Below are 18,043 nucleotides of genomic sequence, written 5' to 3' on the forward strand. Positions count from 1 at the left end.
TCCTCACTGAAACGGCTAGTGCCACCACCCACGATACCCCGGGCCACGATATTTCTCGTCGCTGAACATTTCCCAAATAAATCACATAGAACTCTTCAAATGCTTCCATTTTACCTTAAAACACCAAATGGAAGGCTATTATTTAATTTCTCGCGCAGCGCACAACCAGTCTCTGTAGTGGTGGTGTCACAAGTGTCAGCGTATGCATGACATCGGTGCATGCCCGGCCGAATGGCTGCCGTTACGGTGACTTTTTGAGCGATTGTGCGCTGCACGAGAAATGAAATAATTAGTTTGCATTTGGTATTATAAGGTAGAATGGAAGCGTTCGAGGAGTTCTGTGTGATTTATTTGTTGGGAAATGTTCAACAACGAGAAATATCGCGGGTGGTGGCACTAGCCGTTCCAGTGAGGATCGGCTACTGCCACCGCGGTGGTACTAGACACTCCGATTTAAAAAACACAAAAACTTTTTGAACCCAGGCTCGAATGCTACTCAAACATTTTTTATCAATACAATGAAATATTATACATGTTAATTTTTTATTATAGAAAGTAGCTGTGGTATATGGAATATTTCAATACAGGGACATATTTTTGTCCGAGATGACCCCAAGATGACCCTACCCACAGCCCTTTTCGGTCTTTTCAACATCCAAGATGGCGGTGAGTATTCGTACGAAAAGTCATCGTGTGAAAATCGACTGCCATCCACGATTTAAACATAATCTAGGAAATTAAAATCACACCTTTTGAGTTATTCTGATATTTACATTCCGTAAGCTAACAAAATTTTCGTAAACTGAAGCCACGATCTCTAGATAACACCAATTAATCGTGTATTGTTTTGCTCAACCTTGCCCTATTTGGACGTGTACGGCTGCTCATTCGTTAAGACATGCACCCCAGAAACCCCACAAGCACTGACCGGTGATGTTATAACTGTGTGTAATTATTTCAAAGAACAGCATGACCAACAATTAGTGACAATTGTCAATATGGCTAATCCCAGTCTGTTTGTTATGCTATGCTTTCCAAGTTGTGTGGCCGGAGGTGAAAACATCATATTCACCTTACCGCACGCCATATACATTTAAATGATACAGCAGAGAGAGAGACATTTGTTGTATGTTATCCCTCATTGTTGCGGATTTAATACACCTTCATCTCAAATACGAGGAATATAGAAAATAGTCATACCCATCCACCCTGTTGGTTGACATATATATGATAGATGTGGTTTCTGAGTCTGCTAACCGCCCCCCCCCCTTCCCCATTAGTATCAAAAACAATCATCACAAAATGCATGCAACAGCAAAAATCATTTTCACCAGCCAATTAGGTACTCATTTATTCATTAAATAAATACCATCTTCAATCTTTGAATACATTATTGTACAGATTTATCAGAATACATAATAATTGTTTTGAAAAGCTGCATTCAGTACACCCTTTCAGAGCCATGAGGCATGATGCTGTTGCAAATGGTACAGACATTTAAACACATTGCCAGCCATTATGCAAAAAGGGCATCCACATTTGATTTTTACTGGGAAAAAACTCACATTTTACATAATGTGAAAGATACCCCTAACTGTACTGTACTATTCAAACTGTGTGTGACTTCTTTATTTGTAAATCAAGTGTGACGTGTTACCTGATATAGACATGTTTAAATTGTACACTGCACATTGTGAATGCATCTTGTTCAGATTGACCTGCACAATTCACACTGAAAACAGCTGTAATTGTCAATTTGTGCACTAAATGGATAAGGCATAGAATTATGTTGTCCTAAAACATGACATTTTAGAATCCCCAAATTCCACGACACATTTTACCAATATTCTATTTGTTGTAAAACATGACATTTTATCATTGCCAGATTAGTTTTGTTGTCAGAATAGGATGACAGATTTTACTGATGCTATAATTTCTGTTTGAATTTTACGCTAAACAAGGTATACTTTATAAATTTACAGGAGCAGGACCAGAAGAGGCAGAATCCAATGCGAGAACTCCGCATCCGCAAACTGTGTCTAAACATCTGTGTGGGTGAAAGTGGTGACAGACTGACACGTGCTGCTAAAGTGTTGGAACAGCTCACTGGTCAAACACCTGTCTTTTCCAAAGGTAAGTTACACAGTCTACAATATATTAAATAGTAACATGTATTCATAATACAGATTAGTGTAGGTTACCCACACTCTCACCAATCGGGGCTCTTCTACAAGACCACAAGACAAGAGTCTTGGGAAATCTTATTCAAACTACCCCGCGTCGGATATGCCTCTGGGAGCAGTGCATGGTGGGGAATACTTCGTTCAACATAACAGGCCCTGTAAGACCATTTCTAATGACTCAGAAGAACTGTACCGTGTGACTTCTAGTGGTGAGTAGTTGGAATGTGGTTTCCCCAGACTCGTCCGAGTGGGCTTGTAGAAGAGCCTCCAGCTGTGACAGTCTGGGTAACTGAAAGGAAATACTGTGAAATGAGAACAAGAACAATGATTTCTTTGTTTTTATTTGTCAGCCCGCTATACTGTCAGATCTTTTGGTATCAGAAGAAATGAAAAGATTGCAGTTCATTGTACAGTCCGTGGAGAGAAAGCAGAAGAGATTCTAGAGAGAGGTCTTAGGGTAAGTTGTGTTTACTATGTATACTCCCACCACCCTCTTATTTGTTTTCATCAGATATAATGTTTTTCAAACTGGCAAGACCATGAGTCAGATATTGTCAGGTTTGGATTTCTGTTCATATTTCGTAAAGAACCCGTTGTGTTAATTTCCATGGCTTTTTTGAGAATGGAAGTTTTGTATAGGAAAAAAAATATAAGTTTTCCTATAGCAGGAATATTATTTTATCAGGAGTATGAAACATAGTAGACAACATATCAATAAATATGCACAAAAATGACATCTTAAAAAGTTAGAAGAACTTGTATTTACTTCTTTTTATCATGCAAAGAATGACTATAAAGAATTTATGATACCTTCAAATAGTTGTAAAATAAAGCTGTGGACTTGGCTTCCAGGTACGTGAATACGAATTGAGGAAAACCAACTTTTCAGCCACTGGAAACTTTGGTTTTGGAATTCAAGAACACATTGATTTGGGAATCAAGTATGATCCAGGTATTGGTATTTATGGCATGGACTTCTACATTGTTTTGGGCCGGCCAGGTTACAACGTGAAAGACAGGAGACGAAAGAGAGGAGTCATTGGTCGCAAACACAGAGTGTCAAAAGATGAAGCCATGAAGTGGTTCCAACAGAAGGTAAAAGACATTGTTTAGAAGGTTTCATTTCATTTCATTGATGGTTTGACAAGAAGCCCTTTGAAAGATTCACTATGATTGGTCAACGAATAGTGGGGAAAAGGGACAGAAAGGTTCACTGTGATTGGTTAGAGAATATCGAGATGTGGACTACTTCAAAATTTACATTCTGATTGGTCAGAAAATAAGTTGGTAAATTACATCAAGAGATGCATTCCTATGAGGAAACAATGGGTGGGGGGGGGGGGAGATTATAAAAAGTTTCACTTGGATTGGTGAGAGGAAAATGTGAAAAATTACACATGTAATTGCAGTGAGAACATATACAATGTATTTCCAATCAGTTGACCTGTCAGGGGACTTTTTATCAGTAATTATTGGCTTTGTGGTTAGGGGTATGTTTTTTCCATACATGTAGCACATTTATGAATATTGATGAATACTGTGATTAAATGCAAAGCCACATTATCAGGGTTCATCTTCTGTAATGAGAACAAAAATGGCGATAAATTTTCATGAACTTGGGGATGGGAATTACTTCATATAAGGAAGATACTGGAAAATGAAATTCATCAAATAGGGGAAACTTAACAGGTTGTATGTTCGCATTCAGTGACAAGTATAGTTTTTGGTACAATAAATCAAATGGCATTCTGTTCAAGAAATGTAGCCTAAGAAAACTGCACAAATTGATCATAAATTGTCTCTAAAAGTGATTAATTAATCAACATGCTATAATTTCAACCTGTAATTTGACATTAATTGATGGCCATGCTGTAATTTCAACAGCCTTGCACTGTACTATTGAAATATAGAACATGAAGCATGCTACAAGTGTGAAGTTAGCATCATATTCATATTTGTATTCACAATCAAATGTGAATATGAATAAGGTTCTTATTTGCACTTGTTGCTTTGATTATTAGTTGCTATTTTCATACAGACAAAATTTATGCAAAATAGGTGCAAACCCCTATTACAGCATTACCTTGTCCTGTATGATTTTTGGCTTGATATCTGGTTTACTGACCAGACCATAGACACATGCACCCTCTCAAAGATAGATACTGCCAACATGAAACTTTGGTCAGGAAAGTCTAATAGGCACATTTTGTTGCTTTTCTTGTAAAATGAGAGATGTGAAATATCAAATATCAATCACATGCCCAATCACACGTAACATAAAACATAATTTCATAAATGTCCAATGACTGAAGTTTGCAGTTCTTTTTCTTCTGTTTCTCTCTACAGTATGATGGTATACTGATGCCAGGCAAGAAAAAGTAAAGAGGAAAAAAAAAAAATCTGAACTGTGAAAATGTATTTTGCTCGAAGTAATAAACATTAAGTTGTTTAAACAGATTTTACTTGTGTTAGTCTTCATCGATGGTGATAGTTAAAATGTGTCAGAGTTTGTATGCTAATCTAAAATCTGTCTCATGAATTGAAGTTTGAACTTTGAAGCATGTGCACTTCATATATATAAAGTTTATGCATCCAAAGTATTGGTATTTTAGGGCAAGTCTTTATTGCCAAAATGGTACTTATGATGCAATCCCAGGGCACACCTTTTTCTAGTAACCATAGTTACTTACAATTATAGCTATCTTGAAAGTTAATAAATCACACTTTTTTCTGCCTTCTGCAACTTTTTATAATGAAGTTAAATAAGCTGATGACGCTGATTCATAAACATACACATTGGTATGCTCACACCTACCTTGTGAACTTGACTTCCATTGGACAACTACTGGACAGGATACAACTTGCCATATGACTGATGCATATGAATGTGTATGTCAGTGTATGCAGTTTGTTTTTGCTTGTCATTACTGGAATGTTGCAGAGGGTACAAAAACCATGGTTAAAGTAAACTTTGACAAAAAATGTTGAGATGGCAGTTACTGCATACAGGTTGGAAGGTTTGATGATATCAGTTGTACCTGTCAGTAAAGTTGGGTGGAAGTTAGTTTTATGTCGTGTGTGTGTGTGTTGATTAAACTGGAAAATTGGTGTGTAAGACGACGACAGGGATTAATCCAGACAGAATATGAGCATGCACCATTGAACTCCAGCCTTTGAGGGCGCTCTACCAAGTACCCTCTAGTTTATCGTAAATTCACTGGGCGCAGTGGCATTCAGGCTGCAGTTGCATGGTGGATGATACCAAATACTAATAATCCGTTCAACATTGATTTATACATTCTCCCATACCTGCACAGCACTAAATGTTCTTTTCAGTGTATTTATAGTGAAATAGTTCTTTTGTTAATTAATCAAAGCTTCACAGTAGATGGTATATTTTACAACACAGGGTATTATAATTTTGGCATAAGGGAGACACACCATGGGGTAGTGTATTATTCCTTTTGCTGTATCCCAGCTGGGTTAACTGTATTATTTCTGTGTTTGTAAATGTATGACAGGTGTTGTGAAAAATTGTCTCATTTTGTCAAATTTGTGATCATTTGACAGGTTTACGTTACAAAGCAGCCACACACCAACAAAATAAACAACAAATGTAAAACTTGTACTTTGTATGTAAAATGTAATTTATTACTCGGTGTAAATAGATATGAATATGTAATATGCCAGCCACCCAAATTTGTGCCACATTTATGGGGTTTGTTTTTTTTAGTTTTTTGTTTTTTCAGTGTACAAAATTTAGCCATTATTTTACTGATCTATAAAGCAATCCAACCAAATAAAAAGCTTTAAAAAAGAACTACTTTATATGTGATGGAAAAAATCAACACATATCTCCTAATTTCCAACACCAATCTGTAGTATATATATTTCAGCTCCAAGAGTGCATTTGTGAGCTTTCTGACATGGCTATGTCTATGCAAGGATACAATAAGAATGTACATTCTGTAAGCTTGGAAGAGAGAGAAAAAAAAATGATAGTTGTGTGATTTTAAAATTCACTCCAATTGCAATTATTGCCATAGCTAAGACTGAGCTCCTTGAAAATACATTCCATTCTCATAGTCCTCCCCCCCCCCCATTTGTCAATGAACAACAGATATACTAGACTGCAAAATACACTGTCTTCCACCATTACCATCAGCACATCATATCTAAGAGACTACACATTATAAAACCACATAATTGGTCGTATTTACATTGAACCTGAGGAATTTCCGTAAACAACACACCAGGAAATTTCTTTCATTTCAGCCTTGATTATATAAAATGAACGTCACAGACCACAACTTGGTGCTACATCTGGAAAAATATTTCAAAATGTTTTGCTGTTCATATATACACCAAATTGCATAAATTTGGGTGAAAAACATTTGTGTTAGGTTTATAAAACTTTTCTATACAGATAGCTATATATGTATATTATATTACTGTGTTCCTCCACTCTTGTATGGATGTAGACAATCTTAGGTGATTGCCATGGACCATACATCTTGTAAGTTGTAGATTAGAACCTTCACTGGATTGATCTTGATAATGTTCTTCTCAACACATGCTTCTAAGACAATTAACCATAGGCAATTAATAGCTCAACCCACTTAGATACTGCAAAGCCAATCAGAAATGTTTCCCTCTGTGATTGACAGTCCTGTGGACACAGCTCAACCCACTTAGTTACTGCAGAGCCAATCACAAATGTTTCCCTCTGTGATTGGCAGATCCTGTCTACTGTAATCCAATCATATTAGGACAATTGATGTCATCAGGTGCAGTGGTTGGATTTGAAATCCACTAAGAATATCTCAACATTTTCCCTAACGAATACTTTATTAAGTGACGCAGTAAATTTTTTTTCCTGCATGTGTTGAGAGAACAGTCAAGATCAACCCAACAAAGGTTCTAAGCTATACATATTGGGTCCTCTAGAATACTTGGTTGTTATGGATTGAAGAGAATACCATGTACCAGTATACTGCTTAAATATCCCTCTATCACAGTGATAGTGTGTGAATGAAACATTGACAAACATTACTCAAAATGGCAGAAAGATGAAAAACAGCTTCAAAACAAATTGAAAAATTATTTGCCAGAACTAATGAAATCTGTGTGTGTGTGTGTGTGTGTGTGTGTGTGTGTGTGTGTGTGTGTGTGTGTGTGTGTGTAAATCTGGAATTCATTCAACAAACTTATATTTGAAAGAAAATGTTGCATAGGCCAAGATTTATAAACATGTTTACACATTGGTATAGCTAAAAACTCATGAGTTCTTTGTGTTTGCACACATCTATACAATGTACATGTACATCTTCACAATATCTCAAGAGTGAGACCACATTATATATATATATTGGTAGACTATTGGCACGAGTGGTAAGGAGATAACCTTTCAGAATTGTGTTGATGCAATATTGATGGCTTTTCCTTAACTTTTGGTAGGCAATGCTGTTGTTAAGTTTTAGAACCATGGTAATAGAAGAGAAGGACGGAAATCTGGTAAACCTGTTTAGATTTCCAGACCTTGTCCCATTATTTTGATGGAAAACTTCCTGGTAACAAGATAGGATCTAAGGATAGATTCTATTTATTACTCTGGTACTACAGCCTGCAGTTTACTAAGATAGACACAAACTAAAACCATTGTTGCAACATGTTGATACAACAGTGATAAGCTATTGAATTGACATTGGTTTAATTATGGTTGCAGTATGAAGGTGTCGCAGAGTTTTATTGACAGAGTTTCATCTAAACTTGCAGTGTACTGTTTTAGCACTTCCAATGTTTAGACTATCTTGATCACAGGGTGATTAGAATCACACAACAGAGGAACCACTATCACCCACTTGTGTAATCTACCACATTGAAGAACAACAGATTTAGTTTGCATCTATCTTAGTAAACTGCAGGCTCCATTACTAGAGTCATACTCATAATAACCACCCTTCATAAGAACACTGCTAGGAGTAAGCAACCTTTGTGAAAACAATGTCAGAATCACATATATACAAATAAAAGTAGCAACTCGGGTTACAGGAAGATATACCTCCATCTTATGGTCTCAACATTGTGATGTTATAAAGCCCTCATTACCAAACATGTTTGTAAATTTAACATAAAGTTCATTATTATATACTCATCTTCATTCAGTTTCCTCAAACTGTTTCATTTAAGTCATTCAACCAATCTATTTTTGTGTTTCAATATGAACAACTAGGAATGATTGAAAGGGGGGGGGGGGCTGCTAACACTCAGACATGAACTATTTGGTAATAATTGGAGGGGGTTGCTAACTCTCAGACACAAACTATCTGGTCAGTGGTAATAATTGGAGAGGGGTTGCTAACTCTCAGACAAAAACAGGACAGTAATTAAAGACTTATAAATGCCATGTATGTATTTACAATAATGGATGGAGTGTTTGATTTCTAAATCTGAATTGTCAAGTCTATTCATCAAGACTCTTAGATAGATTTGAGACTGCTTTCTTTGCGCCTGGTGATGTACCTAGATAAGCAGTGCATGTAACTTTCATATGTGCTCTGTTAACAGGATGGATCTTCTTGAGTTCGCTTAGTTCCATTCTGTACCAATCTTGTTTGGTTCTAGTATAGTCATTCTTCTTTCGCTCTGTGGCATTGCCACTGTATTTGGTTCTCAGTTCTTCTCTGAAAAAGAAAAAAATAGACAGAAAATCTGTCAAGTACAAATACAATAGAAAACACAGCTTTATCAGTTTTAACTAGTCTAGAGCTATCCTTCATCAAATCTTAAGATCTCTTTTTACATCTGTCAAGCTCAATGCATGAGGTCCTGAGATGAAATTTAAAATTCAACCACGGCCACCCACACAGTCATTAACATCATGTCTTTGTTAATCAGTCACAGAATTCTAATCAATAATAAGTTAGTGTTCATTGAGGGCAGTTATGTAATGTCCAAATATGGTAATATTTGTCATGTCAGGATGCTACTTATACACTGTTTACATCATTCCAACAGTTTAGGTTTACAACGCTTTGATACCATGTTGGCATACAGACTAATTTTTACTCAAAACAAAGCTAAAATCGGAAAGGTAACTGTCAAGTACACAAATAACACAGTGTCATCTGAGCAGATAATTGACTGATCCTCAGCACACAGTAATTTCTCGTAATGCACTAAAATTTGATGTTTCCATGGCAACTCATAAATAACATTAACATTTATGTCTGCTGTTAGTTTTAGAGTGCTATGCTATATTGTCACAATTTTTACACCAAATGATCCAATATCTTTTGGGTAACACAACCCTTAATTAAAAATAATAACATGCAATACAATGGCAAAAAAAAAATAAAGTTAGGTTTTATTTCCTGTGTATTATTGAAGATTGCAAGGATTATCATAAGTTTTGGTATGTTATGTTTTTATTTTCCTATTATTCTAGTAAATGAAATGATAAATTGTCATACATACCTAAGTTTTGGTACATCACTCCAGTCCATTTCTTTATTCGCCATGTCAGGGTTATCCATTTTGACAACTGGCCATTTAGGTAGCCGTGTACTGCCTTCTTTCTTGCCACCTTGTTTTTTATCCTTTTGGCTATCAAATGAACAGAGATATCAAATTGTAACACTTTCTAAAAATTACGCCAAAAAAAGAAACTCTGTGACTACCATATAAATACAACTTACAATTATACATTGTCTAGTTCCTATACATTATCATTACAATTTATACCTTCACTCAGTCTAGTCAAAGTCGTTACTCTAGAAGTCCTGAGATGCATGAGATGCAATATGTCATGTAAATTCATCCACAGCCACCCACACAGTAATTAACATCATGTCTTTGTTATTCAATCACAAAATTCCATGCGTGTTTAGACCACAGTTGGCAACCAGACTACAATATACATTGCATAATGGAATACCTAGTTGACATTTACACATTTGTTGACATTTTAAATATACACAATGAAAGCATTTAATCTACATTGTCAATATAGTTGAACATGTTTTTATATCTAAAATATCAAAAAATATCTCAAATGGTTGTTTAACAGGTCAAAGCATAAACTCAGGTAGTCTAAAGACCTGTCTTGGTGTCACTATCTCAAGAAGCTTTCTTGAGCCTTTTGAGTTTACACTCACACTAAGACATGTCTCTGAGCTTAGACCCTGGAGTGACAGGGCCAATAGTTATAGCAGTTATTTGTACCGGTTTTTAGTATTAGTTTCTTGCTAAATTCTACTATTTTCAGTCATTATCTGTTGAATTTCAGTCAGTTGTATTAGCAATGAGATCTGTCAAGAGAACCACATCTGAAATTATCAAATCTATATTTGTTGAAGATTTCTATCTTGTTTGTTTGTTGTTATTCCTTTATACCACTGACTCATATACAGCTAGTATACTGGAAATAGTGAGAACACAACTTTATTTCAACATTCCTGCACACATCCAAGTTATCTCACACCTCAAGCTATAAAGATAATACCAAGGGTTTTTTTTTAAATGCTCACCTTCCGTCCCTTGGAGTTGATACTGGCAGAGAGTCAGGAACAGGATCTAATTCACTGTAAAGTAATTAAAAAGATACTAAAGTGAAATTCAGGACAAGATGGAAATGGGAGATACAACGAAAGTGTACCATTGTGTAAGAAAAAGTTGTAAATTTTCAGTCAATGGCTCATAAAGTTGATAACTTACACATCCATTCGATGGGACACCTCGGGATCAACCATTCCGACTGCTGTCTTCCTGGTAATATATCCATGTCTGACTTCATTTGGCATATCCATCAAATATTGCACTGTATCTGTTTTATAGTAGGGTGCTAGACTATTCCAGATGTATGGTGTGTGAGCAACACTGAAAACAAAATGAGGTCAAATTGTGTCAATTATGATACAATAGATGCAGGTCCTTATACTCAACTAGATAACTCTAATATAATGTATAAAAGTATGATAAATAAAATACAACCGAAATGATGCCATGGTCTAAGGTACAGTCTACCCCTCACTATACAATCACTATATATTAAATAGTTTATGGAATCTTTACAACAACAGAAATAGTTAAATTTAAAGTGACCACATGGATGAGGATTGGGTATTTTTTTCAGATTTTTAATTTATAAAACAATTTTATCATGGCTTCCTACTTGAAAAATCAATGTGAAACAACATAGACCAAGTCTGTGTTTGTAACTCGATAAATTGCAAAAAGCCATAAAATGGCACATTTATTAATCTTTTACAATTTATTGAGTTACAAACACATACTTGGTCTATGTTGTTTCACATTGATATTTCAAGTAGGAAGCCATGATAAAATTGTTTTATAAATAAAAAATCGAAAATAAATACCCAATCCTCATCCATATGGCCACTTTAAAAATGATGTTTGGTGAACCTGAACTTGTACAAATCAAAGTTTACCTTTCTGGTTTGACTATTTTACTTTTTTCATCAGTTAGGGTATCTTTCATCTTCTCTAACTGTTTCTGGTATTGTCTGTGTCTCTTTGCTTCTTTTTCTTCATATGTCTCCCCTGTTATTAAAAAAAAGGACACGTAATATAGAAAAATGAAATTACTTTATCTACACCAACACATAGTGTAGAAAAATGAAATTCCATTAATCACACTAACACAATGTAGAAAAATGAAATTCCATTAACTGCACTAACACAAAATGTAGAAAAATGAAATTACTTTATCTACACCAACACATAGTGTAGAAAAATGAAATTCCATTCACATAGTGTAGGAAATTAAATTCCACGAAATAATGAAGAAAACAAAATTCCATGGACATGATGTAGAAAAATAATATTCCAAATTGACAATGTAGAAAAACAATATCTATCACATTAAGAATTACCATGTGAAAACTTTGCCCTTTTTATATTAAAAATTAGCTGGAAGCAGAAATGAAATATGTAACTGTAAGTATATCTAATAATAATAATTATAGATTTTTGTCATCACATTTGACATTTTTATTACACTAATAATTCTGTCATAATATAATAAACATGTAACTTTAAGTATAATGAATTAGTAGAATAGTTTTCTTTATCAAACTGACATAGATTGCGTATCGCTTGACTGACTCATCCTGTTATTAACAGACTAATAATAGTATTTGGTCATCACCCCCCCGGGGTAAACAATAATGTTGATTAATTCATTTTTTCTAATGGTCTTATATTACTGTTACTAAGTAAAATAAAAATTATACAGTGATACAGTAGAGACATAAAACAGGCTTTGCTTTGTTCATTTTAAATCCATTGGTTATTTTAAAACTCACTCAGCTATACATAATTCTCAGTTGAAGCACCAAGCTAAAATATATGATGATGATGATGATGTCATTCAATTGTGTCAAGATTCCATTATTAAATGATTTCCACATAACACACACTGTGTAACTTAAAACTAAACACACTTTCCAGCAATCTTGGAATTAATTAATTATTGAAAACTTGAATACTCAATTACTGCATACTAATTAATTAGTTTCCAGACATATTTACAAAATCATTCGGTGGGAATTGACATCTCTTCTATAAAGGGTTGGGTGAAGGTGGACCATATGGATGGGGGAGTTGGAAGGAGATCCTGTTAAAATATCTTTGGCAACAACACAAAATCGTCCAAAAAAGATCATCCATGTTCACATCCTTGTTCCTCCATAAAAGCAAAGATTAAAATTTAGGTGAAATAAAGAATTGTCATGCAGATCTGAACCTGCATACATAAAAGTTGGTACAAGAAAAAAGTGAGATCTGGTCTACTCTTTTTCACCCCTCTAATAGAATTACGTCTCGACCTTTCACTAAGTTGATTTAGGGCATATAGCCAAAATCAACCAAGCAAAGAATCTACACAGGATCATATATATAGTAAGATGGGAACGTGGGATTGAATCATTGGTCTTTTGAATTATTCAAGTCTGTGGAAACAACCTTGAATAATATCAAGTTTTTACTATATTGTAAACAAACAAGTCTTAAACATGGCAACCATGAATTAAGGGTTGGTAGAAACAAGTAGATTTACCCAGCTGTACAATGTCTTAATGCCCTGCATATCAATCCTGATTTGATTGTACAGTGTGCACTCAAGCAATATCAGCTAAAAGCATAACATGGCATAATCCATCATGACAGACCACATCCATTTTAACCCAAATGAATAAGGACTCCAGATGGATGTCCGGCCAATAACGATGGCAGATATAAGTAAGGGAACATATATACAGAAACAGTTCTATGAAACCGATTCCAAAGAAACATGCAATATGCTGAAGATATCCGTTCCAAACAAAATATATTTCAACTGGCACAGCATAATCACATTTTAATAGATTGAACGTAGAAAATAATTAAGGACAACAATGGTTGTTTTTTCACAATCATATAATGAAGGAAATACAAAATGTGCATTCAATTAGGATGGCTCCCTAAAAGTAGTTAAAAAACAGTTCAAAAGAGGCTAGGTTATAAATCATGATATTGTAACTATACAATTTAGATTTTAATAATCAATAAACAACATTGATATGCTGGTTACGTCAATTAGTAATCTTGACCACATACTCTCCACAGGCTATTTGATTTTCATGTCGTTTCATTTCCTTCAGTACATTTCAAACTAAGTAATAGGGAAACTACGTAAGATTTACTGACCTTAAAAAAATAAATTTCAATAATGATTTAAGTATAACCACTATAGAGAAAGTAGATGTTATCGAATAATACATAATGGTATATACATATAATATTTTCAAAGTTTTCCAATTTTAATTGTGAAATATTTTATTTCCAAAATAAAATGTCTATATTTTTTCAATTCCTTGATATAAGTTGTTAAATCTATTTAATTTATTTGAAGTTATATAGTTCATGTTACGTCATAATCAAATGTTAGACAATCTACTGAACACACAACCCTTAATAACCTCTTCTCTCTAGATTTCATACCTGAATGAATTACCTTTTAGTAATTTAATACTAAATATTAGATGTTACCTACGAAACGCTAGCATTCAAAATAGAACAAATAAATGTAGTATTTTATTTTCATAGTGAAATTGTTACTTATTGATTAGTTTCTTTATTGGATTCATGTTCTGTTATTTCACAATTGTCAAGGTATTGTATGTGTTTGTCAAACTTTTCATTATAAGTTTGTGTTTGTTCAATTTTGACCCCCCCCCCAAAAAAAAAAAAATGTGTGCTTTGTATTGTATTATATTCTACTAATAATTAAGTAGTTGCATCTATATTTTTAATCTAATTTAATTCAATGATAGTTTTAAAAGTAATTTCATATATATGTATTTTGATAACAAAATATTTGTAATAATTCTCAGGTTGCTATGAGATATATGACTTATATCATGTGTAGCCACATTTTTTTTTTTTTAAATTTATTTTTTGACTTGGGAAAATCTTGTAAAATTTACTTAGTTGCTGACATATTCCATCGCAACTCAAGTCAAAGTGAAATACTCCAAATATGGTACGTTGAGATCTCAAGCAAGCTGATTAAAATCTGTTGTGGTGAAAGCGGCTAGACGTCTTCATTTACCTCTTTTTCCATCATTTTGTGTCATTTGTTTTGTTCTGGGTCAGAAGGCAGGGATCACCCGGAACAAAGCAAATGACACAAAACGATGGAAAAAGAGGTAAATAAAGACATCGATAGCCGCTTCCACCACATCAGATTTTAATCAGATTGGGATCTCGGGTAAATTTTACCAACTTACTAAAGCTGGGTGTTTACACATCAAAACTATGTATACTTGCAGAGTATTTCAAATATGTGATGCCAAGAGACTTAATATCTGGCTAGATAACACAAACCTATTGTATCATCGCATGTTTTGCAATAAATCTATTGACAGACACTAAGGCAACCACATGTATTGATATTATAGATTTCCTGTAGAGGACTGGAATGTCAGTATATTTAAAATCATCCTTGGCTACAACAGTAAACCACTAAATCCAATTCAAAACAACTGTAAAGTCATTCAAAATTCCATGTTGTTGGGTTTAACTACACCTGTGTCTGCAGGGTTAATTTATGGGCATATTACCCCTGACTATACACCTCTCAATATTTAATGAACTATTTATGTTTCTTCGATGACTGACCATGTTTTTTACCATCTTTATTTTCTCCTTCTTCTTTCTGTTCTCCTTCTTCTTTCTCCTTTTCTTGACTCTCTTCACCGTTCTCCTGTTCCTCTTGTTGGGTTGTTTCCTAGTCATAAATAATGAACATTTAGTAAGAGTTCAAAACAAACGAGTTTTAAATGCAATTGTAAAGTGTGGATAGAAATCAAAACAAATCATGAAACACCGCCCTGTTGTGTTGTTTACACTCTGTTGACAAGACTTTTGTGTGTCGCGAAAGCAATTACAGGGTGTGAAATGAGAGAGAAAATACTTCTATTCTAAAATATGAAAGTGCGTTTCAGAAATGTCAATCAAATGTTCATATTCATACACACAAGACATTTATTAATATGAATTCATAAGCAATTATGATGTCTCTTAAGTTATTATAATGACTGAACTAGCTCACTGCTATTCAGTGGTCGTCAGCTCTCGCAAGTACGGGTAATTCGACTGGAAAATACACAAGTACGCACACCGGCTTTGAATGATTTTAGCAACGAAGCGTTCCGTCTGATTTTCCAGTCAACAACGTTAATCAAGATGAAACACGGATTTAACTTGACAACCGGTAATTTAACACTGTCGAACACCCAGGTTCTATGGTAGCTGGATTACTATGATTACCTTACCAACAACATGGCGTACGCACGTACGTGGGGATGTTCGCTTTCACACACCTGCCGAGTTTCAACAGTCAAAATTATAGTTTTGCGTTTACCAATAACGTAGACATAGAGCGGATAAAACAAGAGATATGTACTCACCTCTTCAACTTGCTGATCAGACATTTTGGCGATGTTAACACGATAAAATCACTGCGCAAACTACGGTCGAGACGACGTTATAACGACACACTGCACTGTACTATGCTACAATGCTTCGATCGGGTACAACTGTGACCATGGCGACGACTGTGGAAACAATTAGCCAATCATTACGCGTGAATTAGGTCATGTGATTCAGACACAACTATGGCTTCCCAGTGGAGTGCTTCCAGAAGTAAAATTTAAAAACAAACTTATGGTCGTGTCGTGTACCCTTTGACTGATTTTGTGATCGTGGCGACAATTTCTTTAAACACAGAATTTATACGGTAATTTTCTCTTCGCTTCATCGTATGTATTTATTATATTTTTATGTCAAACCTCATGACCTCCACACGCACGTACGTCGTGCCCGGCCTCGGTGCATGCAGCCATTCCAACAGAACTTTATGAAAGGTTCTGAATACTACGAACAAATACTTTACGGTAACAGAAGTGAGAACATGGTTTACGCATAGAAGTATCACGTGATGACGGTTTACGTCAGGACTGCAAAGATACGATTTAGTGAATTTTAGAACAAATGCATGTTATTTACATTTGTTGACATTTCATCTGAGTACAGACAAAACCCCAACCCCATGTCATAATAAACTAACCTTTCCTCTGCTGTAAACAACACGCTAATCATAGATAATGTCCAAAAAAAGGCAAGCTTTTCCGATGACACGACCGACCCTAGATTAAGCATAGACAGTAGGGTTCCACTCCACTGCCTATGGTTTACATTGTAATACTACTAACTAGACCACCGAACGATCGATCTTAAACATTTTTGTACATTTATAAAGTGAAAATGGTGATTGTTTACTTCTATACCCATGTAAATATTCTAGCCAAGTATTTTTGGTCAAGAATTTTTTTAAAATAATAATCCCACTAGCTCCAGAGAAACCGAGTAGAAGTTGAATTTAGACAGTATAGTCTGTATACTGTGTCTTCTACTGCACGTTAACTGTGACTCCCTTTACTCTCTTTGCTGTGACACCTCACTAAACTATCACATGTAAGTATATATTGAGACCAACTATTCTTACGGTTGAAGCAAGTACTAAAAAAAACAGAAAAAAAACATTCCAACCTATCTACCCGATTTCTGAAATGAAACAAGCATTTTGTTATTATTTAGGTTTTTTTAAATATTTGTCTTGCCTATAATTAAACATTACTTTATTTGATACCACAGGTATTTCACACTCACGCATGTCACAATCCGCATCCCCGGGCATCTATCACATATATTGAAGCTTTTAGCTAATTACGGTTTCCATGACATCTTCACTGCCAACTTCCTTGCCCGACAGTTTGTGACCTGATGTTGACGAAGTCGGTTGGTAATTAAAACGATGATTCCGACATATCATCTCCAATAGTGTTGCTTGTTAATCATCTGTTTCAAGGTAGTTTTACTTACCTGTCAAGCATGACTCCACCGCTTGATTATTTAGCCTTGTAGCATTGAAATTACAAAAAAAATATAAACTTATACATTCATTGTAGTTTGCATGTACATTTTGTCATTGTGCATGCAGTTATATTTATTATTTGTTTGTTTTTTGTTTGTTTGTTTGTTTGTTTGTTTGTTTGTGTGTGTGTTTGTTTGTTTGTTTGTTTGTTTTTTAGTTGCTATATGTATATACGTGACTTTACACGTACAATTTGAGTAAATAATTGTATATGTAATTCTCGGTGTTGTAAACCTACACTCGACTGTGGTCAAATCACGTGGTTTTGTACTAGTCTTGTCAGTGGACGATCGAGAAACTAATTTAATCATTCATAAGCATGAATACATGATATATGTAACCATGGTAACTGTCAGCTGACATT

The 18,043-nt window shown here is 34.7% G+C and overlaps 2 protein-coding genes across 3 annotated transcripts; one reads left to right on the forward strand and one right to left on the reverse strand.

The window, feature by feature from the left end:
* The first annotated feature begins 556 nt into the window (after positions 1-556).
* Positions 557-4,640, forward strand: LOC144444165 (large ribosomal subunit protein uL5). The gene is made up of 5 exons (XM_078133577.1): positions 557-666; positions 1,983-2,133; positions 2,534-2,640; positions 3,036-3,278; positions 4,530-4,640. Exons 1-5 carry the CDS (start codon positions 661-663, stop codon positions 4,563-4,565), a joined length of 543 nt encoding a protein of 180 aa, XP_077989703.1. The 5' UTR covers positions 557-660; the 3' UTR covers positions 4,566-4,640.
* A 2,719-nt stretch (positions 4,641-7,359) lies between these two features.
* On the reverse strand, positions 7,360-16,276 carry LOC144444562 (uncharacterized). Of its 2 annotated transcripts, none has more exons than XM_078134025.1 (7): positions 16,154-16,276; positions 15,375-15,471; positions 11,633-11,744; positions 10,899-11,060; positions 10,712-10,765; positions 9,660-9,788; positions 7,360-8,866 (listed from the first exon to the last, which is right to left on the reverse strand). In XM_078134025.1, exons 1-7 carry the CDS (start codon positions 16,175-16,177, stop codon positions 8,647-8,649), a joined length of 798 nt encoding a protein of 265 aa, XP_077990151.1. In that variant the 5' UTR covers positions 16,178-16,276; the 3' UTR covers positions 7,360-8,646. The 2 variants fall into 2 exon arrangements, with proteins under 2 accessions (XP_077990151.1, XP_077990150.1); XM_078134024.1 differs by having other exon boundaries at positions 15,363-15,471.
* Between the last annotated feature and the right edge of the window lie 1,767 nt (positions 16,277-18,043).

Source organism: Glandiceps talaboti, chromosome 13 (assembly GCF_964340395.1).
Source record: "Glandiceps talaboti chromosome 13, keGlaTala1.1, whole genome shotgun sequence".
NCBI lineage: Eukaryota > Metazoa > Hemichordata > Enteropneusta > Spengelidae > Glandiceps > Glandiceps talaboti.